At 34.9% G+C, this 26,334-nt stretch overlaps 1 protein-coding gene across 2 annotated transcripts; it reads left to right on the top strand.

Annotated features, from left to right (window-relative positions):
* The first annotated feature begins 732 nt into the window (after positions 1 to 732).
* Positions 733 to 26,334, top strand: LOC110718576. 2 transcript variants are annotated; one of them, XM_021897434.1, is made up of 32 exons: positions 733 to 1,108; positions 1,189 to 1,362; positions 3,130 to 3,225; positions 3,838 to 3,907; positions 4,346 to 4,479; positions 5,137 to 5,277; positions 5,378 to 5,535; positions 6,265 to 6,436; positions 6,509 to 6,607; positions 6,827 to 6,904; positions 7,003 to 7,062; positions 8,468 to 8,625; positions 9,909 to 10,110; positions 10,568 to 10,687; positions 11,951 to 12,036; positions 12,128 to 12,238; positions 12,398 to 12,496; positions 13,018 to 13,103; positions 15,066 to 15,214; positions 16,123 to 16,266; positions 16,358 to 16,465; positions 17,191 to 17,301; positions 17,724 to 17,831; positions 18,082 to 18,192; positions 19,122 to 19,303; positions 19,456 to 19,927; positions 20,921 to 21,028; positions 22,079 to 22,137; positions 22,773 to 23,157; positions 23,987 to 25,528; positions 25,680 to 25,887; positions 25,980 to 26,334. In XM_021897434.1, exons 1-32 carry the CDS (start codon positions 977 to 979, stop codon positions 26,078 to 26,080), a joined length of 5,964 nt encoding a protein of 1,987 aa, XP_021753126.1. In that variant the 5' UTR covers positions 733 to 976; the 3' UTR covers positions 26,081 to 26,334. The 2 variants fall into 2 exon arrangements, with proteins under 2 accessions (XP_021753126.1, XP_021753127.1); XM_021897435.1 differs by lacking the exons at positions 733 to 1,108; positions 1,189 to 1,362 and having other exon boundaries at positions 3,179 to 3,225; positions 3,842 to 3,907.

Here is a 26,334-nt window from a genome sequence, read left to right as displayed (position 1 = left end):
CCTTGAGAAGATAAAATATTAGGCATTGAGAAGATCAAATAAAAGGCAAACTGCCATAGATCAAGCTGATGTCAAGCTTATGAATTTCATCATCTCTGATTTTATTAGTACAGCCTGATCCAATTCATCCAAAGACTAGTGTGGCTGCATGTTTTGCCAAACTTGTACAAAGCAGTAAAGCCTATTGCAAATACCATTTTATATCACAAGTTCAAATGTCCTCTTTTCTCAGCTACATAAAAGTCAAGTCAGTAAACCAAATAGTGTAGCAATTAAAAACTTGCTTAAATTTCGGCTATGAAAACTGATGTCTTATACGTGGTCTTACACATAAGATTTCCCAAACAAAATGTTTAAGATGTATTATAAGCGGTTTTATAAAGTCCATATTCTCATACTATTAGGATTTTACACCTACATAAATTTGTGAATTGTGAATGAGACTTCTCAAACTAGGGATTGAAGAGATACACAATTATACTCATTTGTATTTGGGTTAACTTAGCCTTATCTAGATTTTCATAAACCATACTTTTTTCTGTTATGGAATTTATGTTTGTATTGTGTTATTTTTTATAATGCAAAATACATGAAAATTCATACAAAGTAATTGGTTAAATAGGAATTTTATTTGGTACTAAATAATTACTGATCTAAAATCCTATGAGAGTAATTTTTTTATACGCTGAAAAAAAAAACGAAATGATGAGGAAGAAATTTGATCCAAATTCTCGAGTAACTAAAACGTAAATTCTTTAACCAATTAATTTAATCGATATTGGAGAAAAAAAAAAGTTTGGACATTGGGCTCATACGACCAGGTCATACCGTCTTTCCCTTCTTCAGTTCTTCAGTTCTTCAGTTCTCTTCTCTTTCTCTCTTTCCACTTTAAGCATCAAAAGCGCGGGCTCTAAAAACACAGAACCAGAAAAACCTCTGAGCCCTAACTTCACACAGCTTCTTCTCACTCTCTCCAATGGCGGCCTCCTCCATCGCCGCAACCTCAACTAACTCTCTCGATTCTTCTCTCTGGTTTGACTCCTTCTCTCTCCTCCTCACTCACCTCGAGAATCTCTCTCCTTCTTCCTCCGACCTCCCTCCTTCTCTGGTACTTTCTCTCTCCTCTTTCACTTTTTCTCAAATTCTTCGAATTTCGTGCCCTAACAATGGTGGTTTTTTCATCTGTAGGTTGAGAAGTTGAAGCAGAATCATGCTTGGTTTTTGAATACAGTCACTCAGTTTAAACCTCCGAGTGAAGCGTCGAAATCGGCGTTGAATTCTGAGCAAGTTAGTGTTGGTTCGCATAAATTGAGTATTAAACCTCAATTGAAGGAATTGGCGTTGAAGCTCAGCTCCACTGTGGTATGCTTTTTCGATTTTTTATTTTCAAATTAATTTCTTGTTTTTTTTTGCTTCAATGCTGCTAATTTGAATTTGTTATTCTATTTTTTAAAATTAATTTTATTGAATTGCTAATTTGATTCCTTAAAAGAAAGTGTTTTCTTGATTTTTCGCGGTAATGTTATGGATACCAAGGGTTTCAGTAGTTTGCTAGATTAGTTAATGCTTCTTTAGTGATGGTGGCATCAATTTACTTAGAAGTACATTTCTCTGTATTTCGACATCGTGTTTATTGAAAATTTATAGGTGTGATGATTCATCAGGCATTGTAATTTTGATCGTAGATGTCAAGTGTAATTGACATTTCTATCTTGAACAACTATAGAAGAGGTGCTTGATCCCTAGGCTAGATATTGTAAAAAGTATAGTTCCTGATTCCATCTTAATCTCTCTAAAACTAATCGATATTTCTTTGTCCGGAAATTAGTTACACATCCTATTTTAGATGCTTGGAAAAAAATTGTTCGGAAATAATAGTAACATATCCTATTTTAGATGCTTGGAATAATTTTTTTTTCTTCACATTTTTAAGATGACAATTGGTCATGCTTTGATTTTGCATAATTCTCCATTTGGAATGTTGGAGGTACACAAGTTACACAGCCTCTACAAAGGTTATTTTGTTAAATTCACATTAACTTCTTACCTAAGTTGAGTAAGGAGTCTAAGGACCATATGACAGTTTTTTCCAGGCAAAGAGAGAGTAATTGTTAGGAATACAACCCACGTGCAAGTTGGGACTTGTTGTCCCACATTGAAAGTGTAGAAGGAGAATGACTAAGAGCTACTCAACCTATCACCAATTGGTTTTAGGACCGAACTTACTAGGATTATATGTTGTCAAAATCTCCTTTGGCATAGGGCTGGTGTAAGGCCTATTTAAGATTATATCATGTTTGAACTTGTCATTATTTAATAAGTAAGGATTTGATGTAATTAAAAACTCTTTGTAATATCGTGTCCTTTTACTGAAGTTAGGCCCTGTTTTGTTCACTTTATTCAAATAATATTTTGTAAAAGAAATTCAAGTTGTGTAAAATTATTTCCAATTCAGCAAAAATAAATTTTCATCAGAAAAAAAAAGAAGAAGTTATTTTAAAGAACATTAATAAAAAAGAATTAGTAAAAATAAGTTTTAAAAATAATTTAGGATAAGTAAAAATAAATTAAGTTAAGATAAAATAATTTCACTTCAGCAAAATAAAGGTGAAGAAAACAAGGCCTTAGAGTGGCATATTGGGAAATCCTGTCATTATTCACCAATAAAAAAACTGCTACTAATTTTGGAAAGGTGACAAGTTCAATTGAAGTGTATATAGTGACTGTTCACTCTAGATGAAAGGCAAAAGCTTATGGAATAAAGGTTTGTAAGTTGTTACTGTCTTCTTTGTTTTGCGTTACTTCCTTAGCGAGGAAGGATACAAAGGTACGATCTATAGAACTGATCCTACACAAGTGTGGTCGTGTTTTGCGTTACTTCCATTTATTCATCTTGTGCTCTTATTTGTGTAGGTCATGCAGTGGATATCTACTTGCTAGTCTTAAATTTTACAGTTATACTGTTTCTATTACATGCTAAAATCAGTTGCTTTCCTGGTTTTCTTGTTCTGTCAACCAGAATAGTACTCAGAGATGATAGTAGGGTATTTCATGCTAAATGCATTTGCTGAAAGATTTATATTTTACTTAAAGAATGAGTAATAATCAAACACTCTTAATTTTGTGCAGTGCTTAGATGAGATACAGTCATATATTCTTGTCAAAAGGTCGATGGATAAGAAAACTGATTTTGTTGATGGTGCCGTACAAGGTTTTCTTCATGAGGTCTGTAGTTTTCCTACCTACTGTATTAAATTAATATGTTAATGCCTCATTTTTTATTTATAACTTTGCTGGTGAATACTTGGTGCACTTAGAATATGGATTATTGACTCTAGTGTAGCCTGCTGATGTAGATATGTTATGAGTTATGTGACAAACCCTCCTACACATGGGCTATACCCCTTGTGTGATTTAGCAATGTTCATTGTTACTTGAGCCAAAAAGTTCAAAACAAATAAAGAAGAATCATGACAATATATTAGAGGCTTTCACCTCTTATGTCTTATTGAGTGCTGGTAGAAATAATGTGTTTCATTACCCTAGCTGTGAGGGATTCTACGCAACCTTATCACCTAGATAATATAGAATGCAACACTATTTTTATTAATTATTTTTCAGCAGATTGTGTCTTATGAACTGGTTGCTTCACCTACCTTTTAGTTATAATATCATATCTTGTTTTTATGGTTGTGCACTTCTTCATGTTTATGTAATTATCAATGAAAAAGCTGGTGCAAATTTTTGAGGCCAAAATGTCATGCCTAACAATTACAGTTACAGTAAAGCAGGATCATATCAGCTGACTACTTTGTCTTACTGTTGTCTCTTTTGAAGATAGTGCTGCAATATTACACTCAAAGGCAATGCTTACTTAAATGTGCTCGCCAAATGATTATTCACGGATGTGAGTTTACGTTCTCGTGCTACCTTTGTGCTATTATACTATATTATATACTTCCCTTGTCCCAATTTAGAGTGTTCACTTATCAGGGCAGTTAATTAATGAAAATAATGTTGGAGTTTGATCATCAACTGTTTGGGCTAGAGTGGTGTGAGAGATTGGGATGCCTTTTTTAAATTGTTTGAGACTCCTGATTATTTTTATGACTTCTCTCATAGCAGTGGAAAGAAAGAAGTAATAAAAATAAAAGGGAGTACAATTAATCATTAATTGTCTATTCACCTCTCTCTCTCTCTCTCTCGATTTGGTATCCTTCCTTAATTTCCTTAACAATCTGCCTCATTTGTTCTGTAGCTTTTTTGTTCATCTCTTCAACATTTGTATATGAAATCCACGAATAACTTCAATGTGGTTAATATTGATTTCTGAATCCTGGTTCAGTGAATGTTGGATCATCTGTTGAAGAAGGAAAAGCCATTTGGCATGAGGTTTCCAAGCTCATTTCTGATGGTCTAGAGAGCAAGTTGATATCTATTCTGGATGGACAACTATCATCATCTTTTCCTCAGCACATGGTATGTCGTTGCATGATTGTTTTGTTGCATGTTATGGATGTCCAGTTCACATTTTAAAATTATAATTGTGTCATATAAATTTTCGAATGATGAAATTTTTTATAGGTATAGGCCATATAGCTGTGAGATTGTCATATTAGCCCTTTTCTAGGTTGTGGTTTGGGGACCTATGACTAGGTCTTTCACTATTGCCTTTTGTATATTGTACATACATTGGTGATTAATTTGCTTGGTTGTTATTAGAAGCAGGTGTTGTCTTGAGAGGTTGGGATGGTCCGGTGGTTATGATGAGTTTGATAATTGGTACACATGAGAACACTTTTGTTCCTGTTAGTATCTAGTAAAACTTTTGTTGTATTCTTTGATTATAAGTCTTTACTTTCTATATTCAAATTTAAACCAAATCAGGACAGAATATTGGTCAGTTATGTGTTATTATGGGAGACAATGGATTGGCTATGCAGTTGATAGTGCGGGAATTGTAGCATATGCTCATTTAGAGAATGAATTTAGGTCTATCCTAGATGGATACTTGTATAGAAGGACATCATTGTGAAATTAGGAAATTAATTTCCTGATCTTAAGTTTACAATTCATCAATAATCTATTGCTTGGATTCTGTCTCATTACTGTGTTCTTGATGGCAATGGCATCCAGGATGTTGATCTTTTCATTTTATGGGCTGAAGAGATTCTAATTGAAGCCAACTTGATCTTGGACATTCTATTTCTTGTATATTATGAGTCATTCTCTACTTGCAGTGCTTCTAAATGGAAGGAGTTATGCCTGCTGTATAAGGTATATTATTAGTTGGTCCTTCTGTTGTTTCTCTTACTGCTCAATGTAATTGTGGAATATATACTGTCACTTTCTCACTTACCAAAGATTGGCATTTCAGGATATGACAGCTGGATCTTCAAACTTTGTTAAGCTGGGGGTGTCTGCTGAAGCTTGTAAATATTGTTATCGTGCTAAGATTCAGATGCTATTGATACTTATAGAGGCCTTGGACTTTGAAAGTCTTCTTCAAATGATACATGATGAAATTCCCTTTAGGCAAGTTTTCAATTTGATCCAATTAATATGGTATTGCCTTCTGCTCTAAAGATTGATAGACCACCTAAAATTAATATTGTTGCTTGTGCAAATATTGTATGTTGCTGATTTTGTCACCATCAAAATTAAGTAAAATGTCTGGAGTGGGACTTAATTGTTTCAGCTATTGGCATGACTGTCTATACTTTGGTTTACTGTAGTGGTGAATTAAAAAATCCGAAGTGTGTCATTGCTCTCGAAAATGTTGCCCTAATCCTCCTCTGGCTCCTTTTCCTTTCCTGAACTGCAGTTTCTTTAGTATTGGGAAAATTGTCCTGCATAGCATTGCAACAATTAGAAGCTCGTTCTTCTGTGTCTAACACTCAATGGTGGAAGGAATGGTACCTTATATTTTTATATCCACTAGCAAGGATATGTGTACCCTTGCACATGTTTTTGGGGCTTGAAAAATATGTTCACATGACACATTTCCGCTGGAGTAGCTTTAATTTCCTGTCAAACCTCTTCAAATAAACTTTCTCTGTGTACAATAACGCGGTTGAAAGCTTAATTTGGGTCCATATCTCCTATGGACTTAGCTGCTGTAAAATTTTCTATTGCTGTGCCCAAAGACTTGTAAAAATTTTAATTGGTCAAGTTTCCAGCGACTGGCTCCTTTTGTTTGTCTTTCTTTTGCATTATTTACAATTTTATGACAACTGACAACCTTCTTTGTGTTTTGTTATTCAGCAAGGATAGCTCTTGTGTGTTTTCATCAAGTGATATCCTAGAGATGGATTCTGTAATATCCAGTTTTGATATTTATGAAACCAAAGAAGCGGGTCCTCTGATCCTTGCCTGGGCTGTTTTTCTTTGCCTGATTGTATCACTTCCTGGAAAAGAGGAACATAATGAGCTAACGGTAAGCTTATCTGATAATATAGTTTTCTTTCACATATCATATGTATAAGCACATGTTGTATAATTTATTCAGGAAGTTGACCATGTTGGGTATGTTCGTCAAGCCTTCGAGTCTTCTTCATTGAGCATTTTTATGGAAATTCTTCGAAGTGATGTGTTGAAGGATTCAGATGTAAGTTATACCTGCTGATATTCATCTGTACATCTAGCAAGTATAGTTAGTGATTTTATTCCTTTTGTTATCTTGGATATGTTGCTTTGCCATTTTTACTGTAAGTCTGCAACTATATCAACTATTGTGCAGAGACTTGACAATTGATCTGTAGTACTTGCCGAAATCAGTTACCATTATCATTTTATTCCTGATGGGTTCTGTATGTCTTTGCTTAAGGGACCTCTGGCTGGATACCGAAGCATATTGAGGACATTTGTTTCTGCATTTATTGCATCTTATGAAATTAATACCCAGGTAATTATTTATCTTTTGGTGATGAAGGGGGGCATCACTTAATGTACTATGTTAGTTGTTTACTTTAGCTTCACCTATATGGTTTCATCATTTTGCAGCTGGAAGATGATACTTTCAGACTTATATTAAATATCCTATGTGAGACCTACCGTGGAGAGGTATGTATTCTACTTTTTTTTTTTAAATGTTTCCTGAAATTTATCATTGGTAACTACATTTGTGAATACATTACTTCCCGGAAGTATTTGGTTGATGGAGCGAGGTTAATTCCTTGTATTTTAAACTTGGCAAATACTCACGTTGTTCCACTTTACTTGCCCCGTTTGACCAAAAAATCTCTCATTTTTGGTCAAATGGGCAACTAAAATGGGATGGATGTAGTAGCATTTTTGCACTATCTCTTTTGGAAGTAGATGGATGTGTCATTAAATTTTCTTAAATGAAGGTTCCTTAATTTCATAACTTTTTTTTATGTGCTTATTCAGGGATTTTTTTTTAATATTTTTTTTAATAATATACTCCCGCTGTCCGGAATGATGTGTATCAGTTTCTATAATGCCGTCGCTAATTACTTACAACACTTTTTACAAAGGCATGAACCCTCAATATCTTTCATATTTCTCACTGACTTTCAGACCAATATACTTGTTACTTTTTATAAAAACATAAAAATAAATCCCCTCACTCACATCTTCAAAAGTAATGACACATTTCCCACTAACTACATTTAAAAAATTACCCAACTATCAACTACCATCCAATAGAATATAGCGTCAATTAAATTGCCTAAATCCTGTATCACTTAAAGGTGTTGCGAGTAGTTTGGGAGGGAGTAGTATTTTAGTACTGTATGATTTGGTTTTTAATCCAAAAGGGTCAACTTTAATGGTGTTAACCATGTGCTCGTTATTTGATATAGTCCCATCTATTATGTGCATGCTTTTTATAAAGTTGATATTTGCAAACTAGCAAATGTGTAGTTTAATTTTAAGAAATTTTTTGCACCTTGAAATTTGGCATAATTCCACTTTGGTGTCCTGTGTTTTCTCTAATTTCATACTGGTGCCCTGACATTCTTTCATGCAATTCTTGTTTTATACGTTGATTCCACTACAAATTGGATTTGTTGTGTTTGATGAATTTGCCGAGATTTCTTTTCTTCTTTTAAATTTTTTTAGTAAAAAACCAGAATATAAGGAAGGGAAATGATTTTTTTTTCTTTTTTTTTTGTAGTTTTTTTTTTTTTTTTTTTTTTGTGTGTTGTTTTTAAGAAACTTGGGATTCGTAAGAATTTTAGATGACGACAATTATCCATTGAATAATGAAAGACACGTGATAAATTATCTAAATGGAAGTTATAAAACTGTTGAAGAACTTAATTTCATGGCATTAAAGTGGGGAAAAAAACTTTGAATGTCAGGTTACCGAAATGGAATTAGTATAAACACAGTGCACCAAAAATGGAATCATGTGAAACCTTAGGGTACACCAAAGTTAAACTTGTAATCGCTGATTTCGTAGATAAGTGCTCTTGTTTGTAATCTGCTTTTAAAAATGCTGCAGGAGTCACTTTGTGTTCAATTCTGGGACAAGGGCAGCATAGTCGACGGTCCTGTTCGTTGTCTTCTTTGCAATTTGGAGGGTGATTTTCCATACAGAACTATCGAGCTGACTCGCTTTTTAACTGCAGTCTCTGAGGGGTGCTGGCCTGCAGAGTGTGTGTGAGTAAAAGATTTTGTTTTTTTGTGTTATAGTGAATTGTTTTCTGTGAAAATTTCTTGAAGTCTCAGTGGTTTGATTTTATCGCTGACCCTCTTCCGTGTTCCTAGTTGTATACAGCTTCGTAATGCTTTTATTGTGGTGATTTATTCGTTTTTTTCGTAATATAAACACGAGGAAGCTAGATATAGTGACACTATATTCATCCCATTTTTAATATGTTTATATAATTATAGTTATTGCTCACATTTTGCAAACTTTAGTGCTGAAACTCAAAGCAGGACATTTAATTTAAATTGGACGGAGAATTAATTTTTTAACCTTATGAGTGAGAGAAGGAGGTAGAGGGAGATCGAAAATGACTTGGTTGGAAGGAGTTAGGAAGGATATGAAGCAAATGGATTTGCATGAGAATGAGGTATTTGATCGTAAGGGATGGAGGAGGAAGATTATTGGGGATGACTATACGAATATTCACTTTTGGTTTATGTAGCTGACCCACTTATGGGATTAAGGCTTTGATTGATTGATTATGAGTGAGAGAAGCATTAACTTCAAAGGTTGAGGATACACTGTCCTCTAGAAACTAAATTAAGTACCAAAATGTAACTGAAATCTTTTTTCTGATGATCATGTGTCCAAAAGGATGCTAATTATACTAATCTCCCGCATACAGTCATACAGATGATATTAGGAACATAATTAAGTATTTATTTAGATTTTGACGTTCCTCTCTTACCAATTTACCCACTTGGTAGTAACGGAAGTTGATTGCCGCTGCCCTCCCCCCCTTCCCTCCCCACTCTCTTTCCTCCCCTCCCCTCCTCTCATTTTTCCCATAACCAATCAACAAATTCACATATTATTTATATAATTCTTAGAATGATGGTCAATGCACCCTTAGCACACTTATGATATCGTTCTCATAAGAGGAAACTAGCTTACAATGCAGAAACTAGTGTCACCTAGTTTTGCCTCTAGTTTGATGCAACATGCACATTGTGCAATGATGCATATATTGCATTATGGGGTCATCATGCTCATAGAGTCATAGATTATCTTAGGCATTGGGAATTTCCAGCATAAGAATCCATAATTGCACACAAAAGCTTTGACTTGTTCTGGAACCTTGTCTTATAATGAGAGTGGACACATTGAAAATTTGTGGATTCAGTTTTTATTGTCCAATTATACTCTTAGGCATAAATGATTTGACAATCAAAGTTGGGACATCACTGTCTCATAAGTCATAACTCTGGATTTCTCATCTTATATATGTTTGCAGGTACAATTTCATGGAGAAATCTGTTGGAATCTCGTCTGTGGTTGAGATAGATAGTGATTTATGGGTTGGTGGAGCATCTCAGTTAATTGAGACTCAAATCCCATTGCATGTTCCTACTGTTGAAGGTTTACTTATTCCAAGTAAAACCCGTGGTCGTATTCTGAGAATGATTGATTCCAAAACTGCTCTTGTGCGCTGGGAGGTAATTAAAGTATCTTCGATTTGCCTCTTGTTTGCTCCATTTGCTCTCATGACATAGAATGAAAGAAAGTTCCACCTCAGTGCCCCTTGCATCTTAAATTTCTTTATTCTGGATCATTACAATTAGCCTATAACAAATTATAAATAATAAGGTACAAAGGTGCCTTGTTTCGAATTCATTTTCCCTGTAAATTAAATCATTTTCCCTTACCATTACTAGAACGTTGATTGGTTGATATTTGGGAACTTGTTGGATGGTAGACAATTATTATGATGAGTTTTGTTATTGTATAATATTGTGGGACGTTTTTTTTTTTTTTTTTATCTTTTATTACTTCATGTGTTTTTTATTTTTTATTTTGTAAGGCGGTTGATTGAGTGCTTGTTTACTTGCTTAAATTTTGGTTTGAACTGGAGTGTTTTTCTGTGGCATTAACATATGCTTCATAAACTTGCAGTACAAGCAGTCTGGGATGGTTGTCTTGCTTCTGCGTTTAGCCCAGATGCTGGAGCTGGATGGTAATGAAGAGGTTCTTGTGATCCTTGACCTTTTTAGTCGAATTGTATCCTGCAACATGGTAAGAAGCTATTTGATACTCTTGTTGGCATGCTGATTGCTAAGTGAATTAATTAGCCTCTTATTTTTGGAGTTGGCTGTTTCAAATGAAATTATATAATAAGATTTTAATCCTTCATTATTGATAGAATTTTAAATTGGTCATAGCCTCATAGGTGAATGTTGCTATACAACACCCTATAACACAATTTTACTCGAAAGCATATCTATTCCTCCAAAGTTTTGTTGGTCTAACTTGCCCTCTTGTCCAGTTAATTACAGTGCTTGGCTTTGGATTTAGTAACCTCTAGGATCTGGATGTCAAACTCTTGTTTTTCTACATCCTTGATTTTCTACCAAGGCCCTTGCCTAGGGTGTGAGGGTCAAATAAATGCAGACCTAAGAAAGGTTAAATCAAAGCTTGTATACTTGGTTAACAATAAGAATCTTAAACTTATGCTGATCTTAAATGTGCAGCTATACTTTTTGGACCAGCCTTTAAAATTATATTATGGACATATTTTTTAAATTTTTTTTGGGTATTAGATTAAAAAGATGCGATCAATCAAAGAACAACCTTGAAGACCAGTAAAGGTCGGTTTGAGATTGAGAGTATAATGTACTGATATGCACTCCCCCTTGTGTGTAAGTAGCAGGATGTTATCCTTTACTACGTAGTGCTATTGCAGAGCTACTGAGATAGTGCTGTTGCTCAGAGCCCTACATCATATAGCCAGGACTTAGGGTATGCACTACCTTAAGGAGTTTCGAGTAGTCAAGCTGAGGTGTTAATACCCTTCTACTTGTGGCCTCTGGAATGAAATCATCCCAATACAGGCAATTATTCCACATGACTATCTGTTGCTAATGAATGCTTTCACAGTATACATCAATAGTCTGCACTGTTAACATTTACAGAATAATGATACTAGGTGAAAAGATCGTGCTGTAATAGTGAAATCAATATGGTATGATGAGGTATCACAATTTATTAGTATCTTGTATACAAGAGGAAACAGAGAGTTTGGACTTCCGAATATGGTAGGCTGTTTATCTTGTGCGTGTCTGATAGTGGTTATGTCTAAGGCTCTAAGCTGCTTGCTGGTCCCTTAGGCCACATATTTGAAAAATAATTAAGCCATGTGCAGTAGGAACAATATTTACTCACCTGAAATAGATAGACTTTGTATTTAGCGGCATGAATAAAACATCGCATACATCTTTACACTACATACCATTTCCCTGCAACATCCTCTCACACTATCCTGTGCTTAATCATATGCAGGATGTTTGTTTTTCTATGATGAATATTGGCAAGTCACTTTATCTTCAAACAAGCTATGGTGGTGAGCGTATGGAGGGTGGTATCTGGTACCTTTCAGTCCGAGTTTCATTTTGCTTTTGTTTATTTCTCCTTGTCTGGTTTTTAATATTTTAATATCAAATCTCCTTTTTATTGCAGGATTGACATGGTTGAAGTCTTGTGCAACCTTGTCAGGAATCTGTCACCATACAGTGGCAGTGTTGTAGCCATGTCCATGACTGTTAATATTCTTGCAAAGATGATGAAAGGGTAATTTTCTCAATTGTTTTATGTTTTGGCTGATTGTCTATTTTTCTGGAAGCATGCTTTGAGCAAACAAAGTTTGTAGATTAAAAAAGAGTTCTTTTTTTTTTTTTTTTTTTTTTTTTGAGAATTAATTCCTTTCCTTTTGTTGTCCTTCTAATTCAGCTCACCATCACATGTTAGTGCTGTGGTTTTGAAGATGAATATATTTGATCTGTCCCTAAAGTCTAGCATATTCGATGATCAAAACAGTAGTTTATCAAGGTTAGTGCTTATCATTTGCTCATTATACTGTCTAACTTTCAAGTGAAACGCATATGTAGTATTGTTGTTACTTGCTTTTGAGGATATCATTTATTTGTTTTGTGTTTGCATCTATTCCAACTCCTCAAATTGCTTATGGTTTTGTTGGATTGACCAGGTTGTAGTACCTAATTCTATCTTGTAATTGAAACTTCTGTCTCTTACACAATTTGCTTGTGATTACTATAAAATCTCGTCTATCGTAGTTTTAACAATGGACTGTTGGTATCGTCATTTTCATCCTAATATGTCAATTTTATGGTAAACTCCAACAACTCCTATCATAAAACTGGCAAGATTTCTGGGTGTAGCAAATTAAAACTAAGACCTAGTGTTTGAGCATTATAATTTCCAGTAAATCGCTTCAATGATAAATCAAGATATCGAACTTGACATATCAAGATATCAAACAAGTGGTGATTGACAAATGGACATATCAAGATATCGAACTTGACATTCGATGTTTTCTGTTTCTATACCAGTGGTTCATGGTTACTTTCTGGAAGACTTGCAAAAATGCTTTTGATTGATTGTGAGCACAATGGTGGTTGTCCCCTGACTATTTCAGGTATCTACATTGATTTTGATCATGCTTATTACTTTTGCTCTTTCTCTTTTGCAGTCACTCATTCACATACATACAGAATCGTACTATATTTTCCATTGTTTAAATTGAATTTCACTATAGAGTTTTGGCCCTTGATCATGTGGGGTATTTAATCAGCTTTGCAGGTGGCTGCACTATGTAACTATTTACTATCTCTTAGTTTCTCTACATGTATCTCTTCCTAGGAAAGGGAAAAGAAAGTTTCCATAGTTTTCTTTCAGATGTCCCTTGCACTGGTTCATCCTTCTCCTTTGAATAAATGTATCTAAACTTTGTATGTAATTATGGTTGGGGTTTTAGCTTGCATTCTTCCATTTCTAGCTTCCGTTTGCTAGATATTGGGGTTAACCAATGCCCAAGTCATAGCATTTTCTTGTTATCCCTACTCTTAGTTAACTTCCCTTGATGGTCACCTTTTTAATTTCCTTAGATTTTCCAAATGATACATTTTCGTACTGTTCTGAGCTTATGGTGTCTTGTTTTGTTGTTCAGAAAGAGTTGAATATTGCTGGGAAATTATTGTTACCTATTTGCCTATTTTCTCCACACTAAAGTCACAGAATCGATTTTGTTAACTTGTTAGTGTACACTTGCCTCTTTAGTTATGCTGTTTGAAGTTATTGTAGATATTTCCTGGTCCTGCGAAAATAATCCTCATTATAATCTAAATTTATCATTTCACTTCTTTCTCTTCTATGCTGCTTCTTACTTTATCATCACTCTTCATTTGTGAGTTTGATTGTGGTGTAACCTAAGTAAACATGTACCACTTACATAATGAAATTGGATTAAATACGAAACATTATTTTAGCTAAGTTTTCCTTTTCTTACTTTCTCTTAGCCACTGACTTTTATGTGCATTCAAATGTGTAAGAAGCTGTATGTTATCAATTAATGAAGAGAGTGTTAATTTGTATTGCTTTTATGTTCCACGGAAAAAATATATTTCTCAAATTATTGTGTATGTCAGTTAAAGGTACAGTCGTACAGGCAATAATTATATAGAAGATGAAACAGTACTCAAAAAGGAAGGGTTGTCATTCTTTTCAATATGCATTAAGTGCTCATGCAACAAAATAGTTCAATCATTCATATAAATTGTCTAAAGTGCTAACATCTAGTGATTGTATAATGCAATTCAAATAAAGTGTAAAAGTGGTTTGCATTTGATTAGTCAATCAACTTAGCTACAATCATACCTATTAACATTTTTAAACTTTGCCTACAAATCTGGAAACCCTTTGTTCTTTTCTGCCAAGCTATAGTTTTTTAATTTTGTCATAATATATAAGATGCTGTTGATTTAGTTGTTACATCTTGAGGTCCTATGTCAAATTATCGAGCTCTGTCTGACAATAGAATAAGGTGTCTTGAATGGGGTTAAGGGTCTAAAAAAGACATTGTTTATTCTGATTTCCTCCTGATGTTCCAAAAGTGGAACTTTGGTAGATGTTTTGGTGCAAGGTTTATTGAAATTCTTGCTGCATCATCAAGATATCCTTATTTTGTCAGTGTATACTTAATTTTCTGTATTGTCATTTTTTACTATCTGTATTGTTACAAATGACTTCTCAAGAAACTAGTTAAAAATTCAAGGGCTGGTTGGAAGGAGAATAGGTATGAGTAATTTCTTTTCCCTGCCTCTCATCCTACCCTGTTTTGCTTCTGAGTTTGAAAGTGGTGTGTGAAAAATTTATAAATAACCGCCATTAAGGACTAGAGTTCTGGAACCATCCTGGAATTTTCTAGCTATCCTATTGTTCATCACTGGCTTCCTACATCTGTCATCTATCACACATTCTTGTACCTAATCTTTGTTTGCTCTCGTTTATTATCTAACCTTTGCCAGTTCTATTACTTTGTATTTGTTATACTACTATAATATATTGCAGAGGTTTCACACTACTCTGTTTGATATTGCAGTTTTAGAATTCACCAAGCAACTTCTTGGAGCTGGGGTAGAAAATGAATTTTCCCATGCTCTCGTCATGTTCTGTCTTCAGTATGTCTTTGTTAATCATGAGTACTGGAAATATAAGGTGAAGCAAGATCGATGGAATGTGACTCTAAAAGTATGTAATATTTTTCTCTCTGATACCTGCTAGTTTCCTTTTGCCTTATTTTGTATGGCTAAGAAGTTGCATAATCACTGTCAAAAAAAAAAAAAAAAGTTGCATAATCAATTGACTTTTATAGTTATTTGGATATACTGCATGATAAATAAGATGTGGTCTTTTAGAATTTCCAATACATCATCCTTTGCTCTCATCTTCAACTTTATGATGTGTTTTGGTTTGCCCTATTATGGGACATGCATATCAGCACCTTCTTTTTAAACAAATGTCTCAATAACTATTAGTTATGGAGTTTTGCGATAAAATCAAATATCCTGTAACAATCCTAGTATCAAGTCAATATTTGTAGTATCAAAAGTCTTGAAATAGGACTATAGGAGTCCATGAATGTAGTTGTAAGTCAGGAGGCTATTATATCAGTAAATGACTCTGTCAAAAGCCTGGTACCGTACATTTACTCGCATGCTACATTCATTGTGATTATGTTGATAGACATTAATTTCCGAATAGCGGATTGTGTTTAGAGATTATTTGCAAACAAATGGATTATGTTGAGAGACTTTAGTCTGTATAGAAACAGATTATGGTGTTTCTTTCTAAAATGTATCTGATGATAACTGTCTTGTTGGTAAATTTTCTGTTTAGAGCTCCCCTCACATCATAATCATGTATTTGTCATGCATCTGAGAGAGAGGGGATGGGTTCAAACTTCAAATGCCTGAGCACATTGGATAGATATGATTGCTCTAGGGCCACATCTGTGGATGTTTCTTCTGCAGAATTGGACAGTAGGCCAATTAATGGCTTTTTTTTTTCCTAGAATATTCATTGCTGTTTTAGTAAAAAAAAAACGAAACTATTTCCTGATTCTTTCCTGTGTCATCTTATTTCTCCTTTCTGCACAGGTGCTTGAAGTGCTGAAAATGAGCATTATATCTATCCCTTACCTTACAAAGCTTGGTGGGTATATCAAAGATATCGTACTTTCTGATTCTTCCATGCATAGTATGATACTTCGAATTATTTGTACAACATCACCAGCATTAGAGGTAACTGTGACTCATTTTAATTTTACATTCATCCTTGTTTCTAGGTTTTTTACTTTTCTATTGTAGAGTTAGATGTTTTTTTTATGCTCAGAAACTCAACGTCAGCAGACTTTATGATTGGAGAGAAATTGATGGGTTGCAGCATGCAATATGCTCCATGTTGGATATTCTAGTGAACATTCTCTCCAAGTTCCCAGAGGTACTACTTCTCTCTTTGCAATATAGATCTCGTTTGCATTATGAATGTTGAACAAAATCCTCCCTGTTCACAGCCCACCCTGACTGCCTAACTACAAAGAGGGGACAGGGTAAGGGGAAGGTATTCTGAAGTAGGCTGTGTAAGTACTAAGTAGATCTGCTATTAGCCTTTGTTTAAGTTTGTTATTATATCTGGGTACAATATGGTTGCTTTTAGCTTTTGTTTAAGTATGTTATTTTATCTGTGTAAGTACTAAATAGATCTGTTATTAGCCTTTTTGTAAGTTCCTTCCAAAGCTACTCCTGCCATTTTTAACTATTTGTTGTACATTCTTTTCGTTGTGTTTTTAAGTATTTGTTATGCTGTTTTTATTTTATTTTTATTTTTTATTTTTTAATAATACTTTTTTCTCCAAAGTACCTTTTGCCTCCCCCTCAAATTGGCATTTATACCCTTGATAAACTATCTACCCTTGAACTTTACTCTACATTTATACCCTTAAACCACCCTTGAACTTCAGCCATAAAAAGCATGTAAAATGAAGTGAAACAACTATATGCATAGGAGGGACTCAAGGGAGTACGTAAGAAGCCATAGGTCATGGTATTACTTTAATTAATGCTTCACATATGGCTGTAATTCATTTCAAGGTACATCTTGATTTATTTGCAACTATTCATGGACAATATTGTATTTACCTGCCATATTCCCCTGCTATTTTACAGGATGACTACTCTGGCTTGCCAGTCTTCTACCAAGCATTGCTGTCAAACTCTACTAAGCCGATTCCTGTTGTTGAGGCCCTGGCATCCTTAATCTCGTATTTCCGAAATCCTGTATGCTTCAAGTCTTTTTTATCATAAGATTTTCTTCTTTATTAAATCTAATTAGGGCTATTGAAATTGAAAGGAATATTAACTATTAATTTCTATTGTCATATACTACCTCCATTGCCAGAAGTTTTTTACGATTAGTGTTTGCACACATATTAAGGCAATTGGGTAAGAATGTTGATGTGTTTAGTGGGTTGGAGAAAAAGTAAACATTGTGGGGAGAAGGGGTTAAGGTAATAAAATGAATTTTTAAAAAATAGAATTAAGCAAAAGTGTGAAGAACTTTTAGGGATGGACTGAAACGGAAAGCATAAAGAACTTTCAAGAACAGAGGTAGTATGAGATAATTAGGATCGGAAAATTTGTATGTATTTCTGTTTTAATTAGATAAATGTATAGAGTATGCTGATTGGAGGACTATGCAGGCTATACAAGTGGGAGCTACTACAGCACTTTCACTGCTGTGCCGGACTGCTGATCGTTTGCAACCTTATCTATCTGGAAATGCAAACTTCGGTCTCGGTGCTAAACAGGTTGAATTTTATATCCGGAACATTACTGTTCAATCAAACTCTATGTGCTGTGTGATTGAAATTTTAAATCAATGGGAATCTTATTGTCTACCTTTAACCTGAACGCAGACTTTGTGGCTGTATACAAGTCATTGTCTGTAAAAGCTTGATATGTTGGTCTAGATAAATTTTTATTTAATTGCATGGTTTGCCTAAAGAACTAAATGAGGAGATTCCATGTTTTGAGCTTTCTTAAACTGTTTTGCCTCAGGTTATGCAACTAAGATCTGCCATTGAAAGTTTTATTCGTGAACAGCCTGAAAGAAATGAACCCCTCTTTGTAGCAGCTATTGAGCTACTTACTTCTGCGGCAACTCACCAGGTTTGTTGCATTTCAGTAATTTTCAATGAGAAACTGTAATGATCCCAGAGTATACTGTTGTTGACTCTATATGAATGAACTGAGTTGTGCTTAAATGTTTTTTAATTTTATGCCGGAGTAAACTGTTGCTGACTCTATATGAATGGTCTAGCTATGTCTACATCGGCTGCCACTCTCTTTTTTCTTTCATACCTATAGATGTGTTTGGGAAGTTTCTTGGACTATAGTTTAAGTAGGTAAAACAAGAGCTATGCTGTAGTAATGGTTACCAAGTATGCAAATACAATCCAACTATCAAGATGGAACCCATGGATATGGAAGTTTTGGAGTTGGAATAAAGATGCCCGTATTATGGAGAAATTAGTGTTCCATGGACTACTTGAGGCACATGCTACTTAGGACTTGAAAACCTTTGCAGGTCAAACGGAGCCAAACTTTAGAGAACTTGGGCTTCCGTATTTCGTTATTATCAGATATTTGATTGGAGAGAACTTGTGCTTTTTGTAAACATGGTTAGAGTCATATCGTCTTGGGTTTAATCGAAGCTTGGTCCACCATATGAGATACTCAGCTTTAGACAATGCTAAGGCGCTAAGCTAAAAAACTCTTTTTGATAATGTAAATGATTATTTTTGTTATGTTAAATATTTTATAATTATATTCAGCATTGAATTTAGGCTGCCATGACAGCTGTTTCTATGTAGTGCAGTACCCTGCTTAACTGTAGTTCCAATTTTCATCTGAGTTTGTTGGTCTGTGCAATTATATTCCCCCTTATCATGGTTTTAATGCTCTTCCAATGAGAATGAAAAGCAAGCATGTAAGTCTCTACTCATGTTGAGTTTTATGTTACCACTTATCTGGTACCACATCTTACTTTCTTCCTGCTGTGGTGTCTGTTCACGTTGTTTACTATTCTGCTTGTGCAGCCTGCTTTTCTCGCTGCTTTATTTGCTGGTGAAGAGATAAGAGCTGACCATTCAGGGACTAATGGTGATCTAAATGAAAAGGGATGTTATTCAACTTCCCAGGCTTTGAAATCTGACAATGCAACTCATCTAGTGGATATGCTTGTGCTTTATGTTGATAGATCTGTTACACTTATTGAGAGGTAATAAGATTGATGCATTGTATATCTATCTTGTCAGTCAATATAATTATACCCCCCCCACCCCCCCCCCCCCCCCCCCAAAAAAAAAAAAAAAAAAAAAAAAAAAAGTTATTCTAAGTTAAATTTTTTCCTCTTCTGTATCTTACATCCAGGAATGCCAGAGTTCTTTTGAGTTTACTGAATCTTATGAAAGCACTGTGGCAAGGAGCTGCTCAGTATTTTGATATTTTGAAGGCCATTAGAAAATCTAAGATGTTTTGGAAACAGTTGTCTGAATCTGTAATTCTCATCAGCCGTAAAGAAGCTCCCTTGCCGATAAATCTTTCTGAAAGTGAGGCCCAGAAATTATCTTATGAGTATCAATGTCAGTCTGCTGCATTGGACATTATGGCTTTAGAAATATTCCTGCAAAAGAAATTAATGCATGTCAAGTCACTGATGAGACAAACTGATCAATCCTTGAAAGAAGGAATTGGTTGTGTTGGGAATAGTGCACAAGGTTCCGCAGAATCTGAGCAGCTAGAAGATATCCTGTTATCTTGGTCTGATACCCCTTGTTTGAGTAATCTTCTAAAATCTTCTGCAGCTTGCATGTATGATACTGATGTTTATCTTCAAGCAAAGGTTAGTTTATTGTATTAGCTTGTTACATTATAGAGGCTTCATATTTACCTAGTCTTCCTTTTTACTCATAAGATAGTTTAAAATATTAAATCTTTGTTGCTATTCATCATAATCTGCAAGTGCATATGCACTATTATTATCTGTTTCTTTTTATTTGGCCTATTTGGTATCTCCAATTTTCAGGATAGATCAACTTAAACAATGAAAGGTCATTGATAAATATGAGAAAAAAAACATATTCATTGGAATGGTAGATTCATCTCGATGTTTAGTTTCAATATATGCAGTTTCACCAAGATTGCAACACCTCTCATTTGATGTTGTGAAAGTATAAATTGAGGCGAATCTAACAAGATCCATGTGACTTTATTTTTCCTTAACCATAAATCATAAAAGTTAGTAGAAGTAGAGTATGTGAATAGTGCTAAGTTAAAGTGTTGCAATTTAGTGAAAAGGAGGAAGTATTTTTTTTTTTTTTTGAATTCCTGGTTAGAGATTTTGATGCTGAAATATGTGCATTAAGCATTGTGCCAAAAGGCAAATGGGACAAACTAAAGGAACGGAGAGACTGAGAGAGTATCTTTCTATTGGGCGTATTTAGTTCATCTCAGGTTTATATAAAAGATACCATAGTGATATCATCGAATATACTAGCTTTTTATAGGTGCTGTCCGTTCTCTGTCCATTTAGTTTAAATATTGCTATTTATAAACTGGACTATCAATCAATCAATCTATCAATCAAAGCCTTAATCGCATAAGTGGGGTCAACTACATGAACCAAAATTGATTTTTCCGTGTAGAAACTGGACTATCCTCGAGCAATTTTTTTTATGCTTCACCTAATTGTTTTCTAAATGATGTACTGTGTACCAAGGATAGCTGTATTCTTTTCCCTAACCCCAGGTTCCAGAATGATAGTGGTTTCTGGGATGCATGCTATATTCTTGATTTCTCTCTATATTTTACAGTTTATTATATGTCCTCCCTGCAGATTGCTTTTGGTTTGCTTGTTTCACACATAATTGGGAAGTTGGCCACAGGTGATTCTGGTAGCATGTCTTTATCTTTCATAGCAGAAGTTACTGCATTGTCTACAAAGGTCAGTTCCTTTCTCTTTCATGCTGAAGGTTCCAGTGGGTTATGTGGACCTCTTTACATATACATCTCCTTCATAATTGTGTATTACATCATGAATTTGTTTACTAACCTTATTAAGTTTACTGTTCATAAAACTTGTACTCAGTACTCCTTGCCACATGTCCCTACATCCCAAAGATGTATGCATATGTTGTCTTGAATATATCTGTGGACAGAGGATATCTTGTTTAGGGAAAGAATTTATGTGTTAACTTTGTCCCAAAAAAAAAAAACCCGTGATGATGTTCTGTTCCAAAAATATGTGGCTTTTAACCTGTCAGAACAAGAGAACTACGTATAGATTGAAATGTTAACTTGTTTTTTTGGAATGTATGAGATGTGATTGTTTTCATCTCATTTTTCGAGCTCTTCAATTATATGATGTGTACCTATTAAGCTCTCATGGTTTTTTCGTGAATTATGAAATTGTGCTTATTTGTCTAGTATGTTGTGAAAAAGAGTGACAGTTTCAGTTAGTATTAGGATTATATTTTCATGCTTAAGATCTACTACTACTATTAGTATGAAATTAGTATCATTAGGTTTTGATAAAGACAATCGACCATTTTTGGTTGGTGATGAATGTTGTTGTATAAAAAAAATTAATAAATGTAAATGGGGTTGTTTGGGATAAAATCACTTTTGGTGTTGGGCTACTTTTGTAACTTGTAAAATTTAATCTAATTCTATAATACTCCGTATGCCATGCCATTTGAATTGTCTCCAACAAATACAAAAAATTTTAAAAAATAATTAAAAAAGAACCTGTATGATTATATACTTCTATGTTTTTGAATAATAAGCAAACAAATTTATAGCCATGAACAAGTATTGTTAATATTTAAATCTTGAAAACTGTGAAAAGTAAGTTGCAAGCAGATTGTGATGGAATAATATACTATAGAATTTGATGCGTTCCCTTTTTGTGTGTATGCTCATATTAACATATTATTCGCCTTCTTTCCTCTTCTGATGCCGTAGTCTGATTATTTATTATGGTAACTTTCTGCAGTTATTCAAGCTACCTGCGTTTTCTGAATTGTGCACCCAATATGCTCAGCATGGTTACAGGTATGAGTATCCAGTCAAATGAAGGATGAAAACTATTTGTGAGATTGTAAGAATTAGTTCAGTTGAGAAATAATAAGATGGTTTATATAAAACATCATTTCTGAAGGTTGTGCACCCAATATGCTCAGCGTGGTTACTGGTGTGAATATCCAGTCAAATGAAAGATGAAAATTGTTTGTGAAAATTAGTTAAGTTGAGAAATAATAAGATTGATTTTTTTATAAAATATAAGTTTATTATGGTAACTTAAGGTTATTATTGTTTATGAGGAATATAAGTTTTTCAGTTTGTGGGATGAATTAGATACCTACTTTTACAATTTTATTTTTTATTTTTAAAAAATGCTTGTACGCCAGTGTCATATAATGTGTGTTTCTGCCAAAAAGATGTGATGGCTGCTTGTGTAACTGGAGGCCTGGAGCTACATCTGTGTTTTAAAAAATTTGCATTCTGACTGGATCTTTTGGCTATGTGATGCATATCCTATTCTTTTTATGTCTTTTTCTGAATGCCTTTTTTGCATTTATTTCTAAAATTAAATTCTTGCATGCTCCATCCCTGCTATTTGTTTCTGTCTTTAAGATCCTTAGTGCACTTGTACTCTGGTGTAATGGGATATTATTCTTTTCATTCAGTGAAGGAATCCACATAAAGAACTTGATACTCAATGATCTCTATTATCATCTGCAAGGAGAGTTGGAGGGGCGTGACATTGAGCATGGTGCATTCAAGGAGCTTTCCCAGTTCTTATCTAGCTCAAATCTTCTGCAAGCTTATCAGAAGAAGTGTGTAAATGACTACTCGGCAGGAGCCAACAATGCTTACCTATTTGATCTTTGGCGCCTTCAACGTGACATTGGCCTTCATATTTGGGATTGCTCGGAATGGAAAGCGTCAAAAAAGATAGCGGAGACTACATTGCTTTATGTGCAGCGTGCCAACTCTATGCTGTTGATCCTTGGTTCAAGACTCCCAGCGTTGCGAGCTCTTGTAACAATTTTAACCCTCAATATGGGGGATGTAAGTTTTAACTTTCCTTAGTTTGCTTATGTTATCATTATCTGAGTTTTGGGTAAGATCTGCATAGTCATAAAAGACTTGATTAGTTCTTTAGTGTGGTTCTCAAGGATAGCCATCTGGAATGTGCATGTGCCCACTTCTCTGTCAGTACTCAGTAGGCTGGATCTACCGGAGCATTTTATCTTCTATGATTTCAGTTTATCAATTTGGTTGCATTCTGCAATTACATGTTTGCTTTTATAGTGTCTATTTTACAAACATGCATTGAACAATCCTCAATCCTTTTTCCTAAAGGTTGTCTTTTCTATTTCCAATTGGTCTTTTTGATTGCCTACTCTACATTATGTGGTTTATCACATATTGAATTTAAACTAGGTGATATCTTCAAATATGAGATGTCTTCAAGACCTTTCTGAACTTCTATAAATCTTCTTGATTCAGTAGGATATTGCAAGTAAGATCCTTTCTTAAGCAGCACATGTTCACTCTTCACTCAAGATGTTTCCTTTCGGTATTATAAGCTGTGTATCATAGAAAAATTTAACAGGTGTTTAGGCTACTTTGGTGCATGACTGCATGAGAACCGATGTTGCATCCCTGTCCAGATATTCTTCAAATATGTCAATGTCTAAATTATGTCTTTGAAATTCTTAGTTATATGACTTATATCTATCCATTACTTGCTGATTTATAGTTTCCAGAGATGGTTCATTCATGTTGACTATTCTAAATTGTCGTTTTGGATTGTTGCTATGCTGCTTGAAGGGTGCATTGGATGATAATCTTTTTTCATTTCTCTGATCTATGATCTTTGTCTTATTTAATTCAGTCGGTGAACAAACAGAAGAGTATGTTGAAGAAAATATCCAGGGACAGACTTCTTTCCTGTGTAGATCATGAATGCAATGAGTTACAAACAACTTTGGGAATACTGACAGCTGCATCCGATGCTTCACCTCAGGAAGTTCTTAACTATGTAGCTGCTCAGACGGAATTGCTTCTTTGTCTTGTTAGGCATATTGACAGTGGCATGCCTTCACCTACTTGTTTGGTCATACTGAAAACTTGCGGTTTTGGTGTGAAAAAACTGCTTGAGTCTAGACTATTTGGTAACAAGGTTAAACAAATAATTAGGTCCTTATTAATGCTGCTTCATTTGGTGGTGGATCTCAGTTCTCACAGTATCTCTTCTTCAAGCACAAATGGCAGTGAATCTGAAGTCTCTAGTGAAGTGGTTAATAATTGTTTGGCCATATTGCCAATACTTTGCAGCTGCACTGAAATTCCTGATCAATCTATCACCCTTGCAACCATTGACCTAATAATTAAGAAATTATTGGCACCCAGCACGTGGCTTCCCATCATCCAACAACATCTTCAGTTGCAGCAACTCATTCTCAAGCTTCATGATCAGAGCTGCTTTGAATCTCTTCCAGTTATAATGAAGTTTCTTTTGACCCTTGCAAGTGTGAGAGGAGGTGCCGAGATGATTGTTGCTTCTGGTTTCTTGTCATCTCTGAGAGTTTTGTTTGCCGAAATATCAAATGGCTGTGTGGCTAACTGGGTTAAGCCTGAGAAATCCACAATGGTGGGAGCTGAGATGGAAAAGCCACAGTTTATTTGGGGATTAGGCTTGGCTGTTCTTACAGAAACAATTTGTTCTTTAGGAGAAACTTCACTTCGCAACGAAGTGGTAGATAACATGATATCATACTTCTTCTCTGAAAAAGCGTATCTGATAGCTTATCATCTTAGTGCACCTGACATCCCATCTGTTGACCATGACAAGAAACGGGCAAGAGCTCAGAAGGGGAAGACCTCTTTATCTGCTTTTAGAGAGATGGAGCATACTCTTATGCTGCTTTGCATCCTTGCCAAGCATAGAAACTCATGGGTTAAGGCCACCAAAGAAATGGGTTCTGAGCTTCGGGGTAGGATTATCCATCTTTTAGCTTTCATTAGTAGGAGAAGTCACCGTCTTGGAGAGTCATCTGGCCGGCCTGCGCCCCTTTTATGTGCTCCTATTTCCAAAGAGGAAAATGATTATTACAAAAAACCATCATTTGTAAATAGCAGAAATGGATGGTTTGCTGCTGCTGCTCTTGGGTGTGTTCCAGCTGCCAGTCTCCCTGATGAATATTCACCGACTGCTATTGTGGTGAAGGACCAAGTAAATGGAAATGCGGAGTCAGGGAGATCTACATTCTTCTCAGATACTGTTGCTGTACAGATATATAATATCACATTTCTCATCTTGAAATTCTTACTCCTACAAGCTAAAGATGCTGCTGGACGAGCAGAAGAACTGGGTTTCATTGATCTTTCCCATTTCCCAGAGCTTCCAGATCCAGAAATATTACATTGTTTGCAGGTAATATGTTCCTCCTGTTGTATAGATTTTACATCAGTTAACAACCACTTTGATTAGAAGGTCCATTTGTCTTCATGCCATAATGCCTTTTCATTACATTTGAACCTTGGATTCTGACTTCTGATCGTTTTATGGCTTTATTGAAATCCAGGACCAGACCATTGCAATTGTTACTGAAGTTTGCGAAAGCAATAGATCTAAACAAATACAACCTGACACCCAAGCGGTCTGCCTTTTGTTGCTTAAGATTGTGGAAATGGCTCTGTATTTGGAACATTGTGTCTCTCAAATCTGCGGAATTAGACCTGTGATGGGGCGTGTCGAAGATTTCTCTAAACAAATGAGATTTTTGGTCCGAGGTAAGTCACTTACAAGTCATTTCTGCAGAAGACTGTTTATAAACCTTAGTTTATCAATTTTTATAGTGTTAATCTAAATATTTTGGTTGCAGCTACCGAGGGACAAGCGTTCATGAATTCGTCAATGAAGCATTTGAAGCAAATTGTATCATTTGTGTATCCAGGTTTGTTACAAAACGAAGGAATTTTGTAAATTCCGCTACATAGCAAGATAAGTGTTTTGTCCAAAACTTGTACAGAATATTGTAAAAGTAGTTCCCTTTATGTTTCTATAGAATCTTCTGACCTTGGTTGCATCTGGTCACCAGCGCGATTCCTAGGGGGGTTAGATAGAGAGTTGGAGAGAAGTGCAAGTAAGAAAAATTCCATATACCCACTACGAGAGATACTTTTTCCATTCAATTTGATGAGGCAAAAACTATTCAAGTTTGAGCTTGATCATTCACA

The sequence above is a fragment of the Chenopodium quinoa genome, unplaced genomic scaffold (assembly GCF_001683475.1).
Source record: "Chenopodium quinoa cultivar QQ74 unplaced genomic scaffold, ASM168347v1, whole genome shotgun sequence".
In the NCBI taxonomy this organism is placed as follows: domain Eukaryota; kingdom Viridiplantae; phylum Streptophyta; class Magnoliopsida; order Caryophyllales; family Amaranthaceae; genus Chenopodium; species Chenopodium quinoa.
This window is presented reverse-complemented; position numbering and strand designations above follow the sequence as displayed.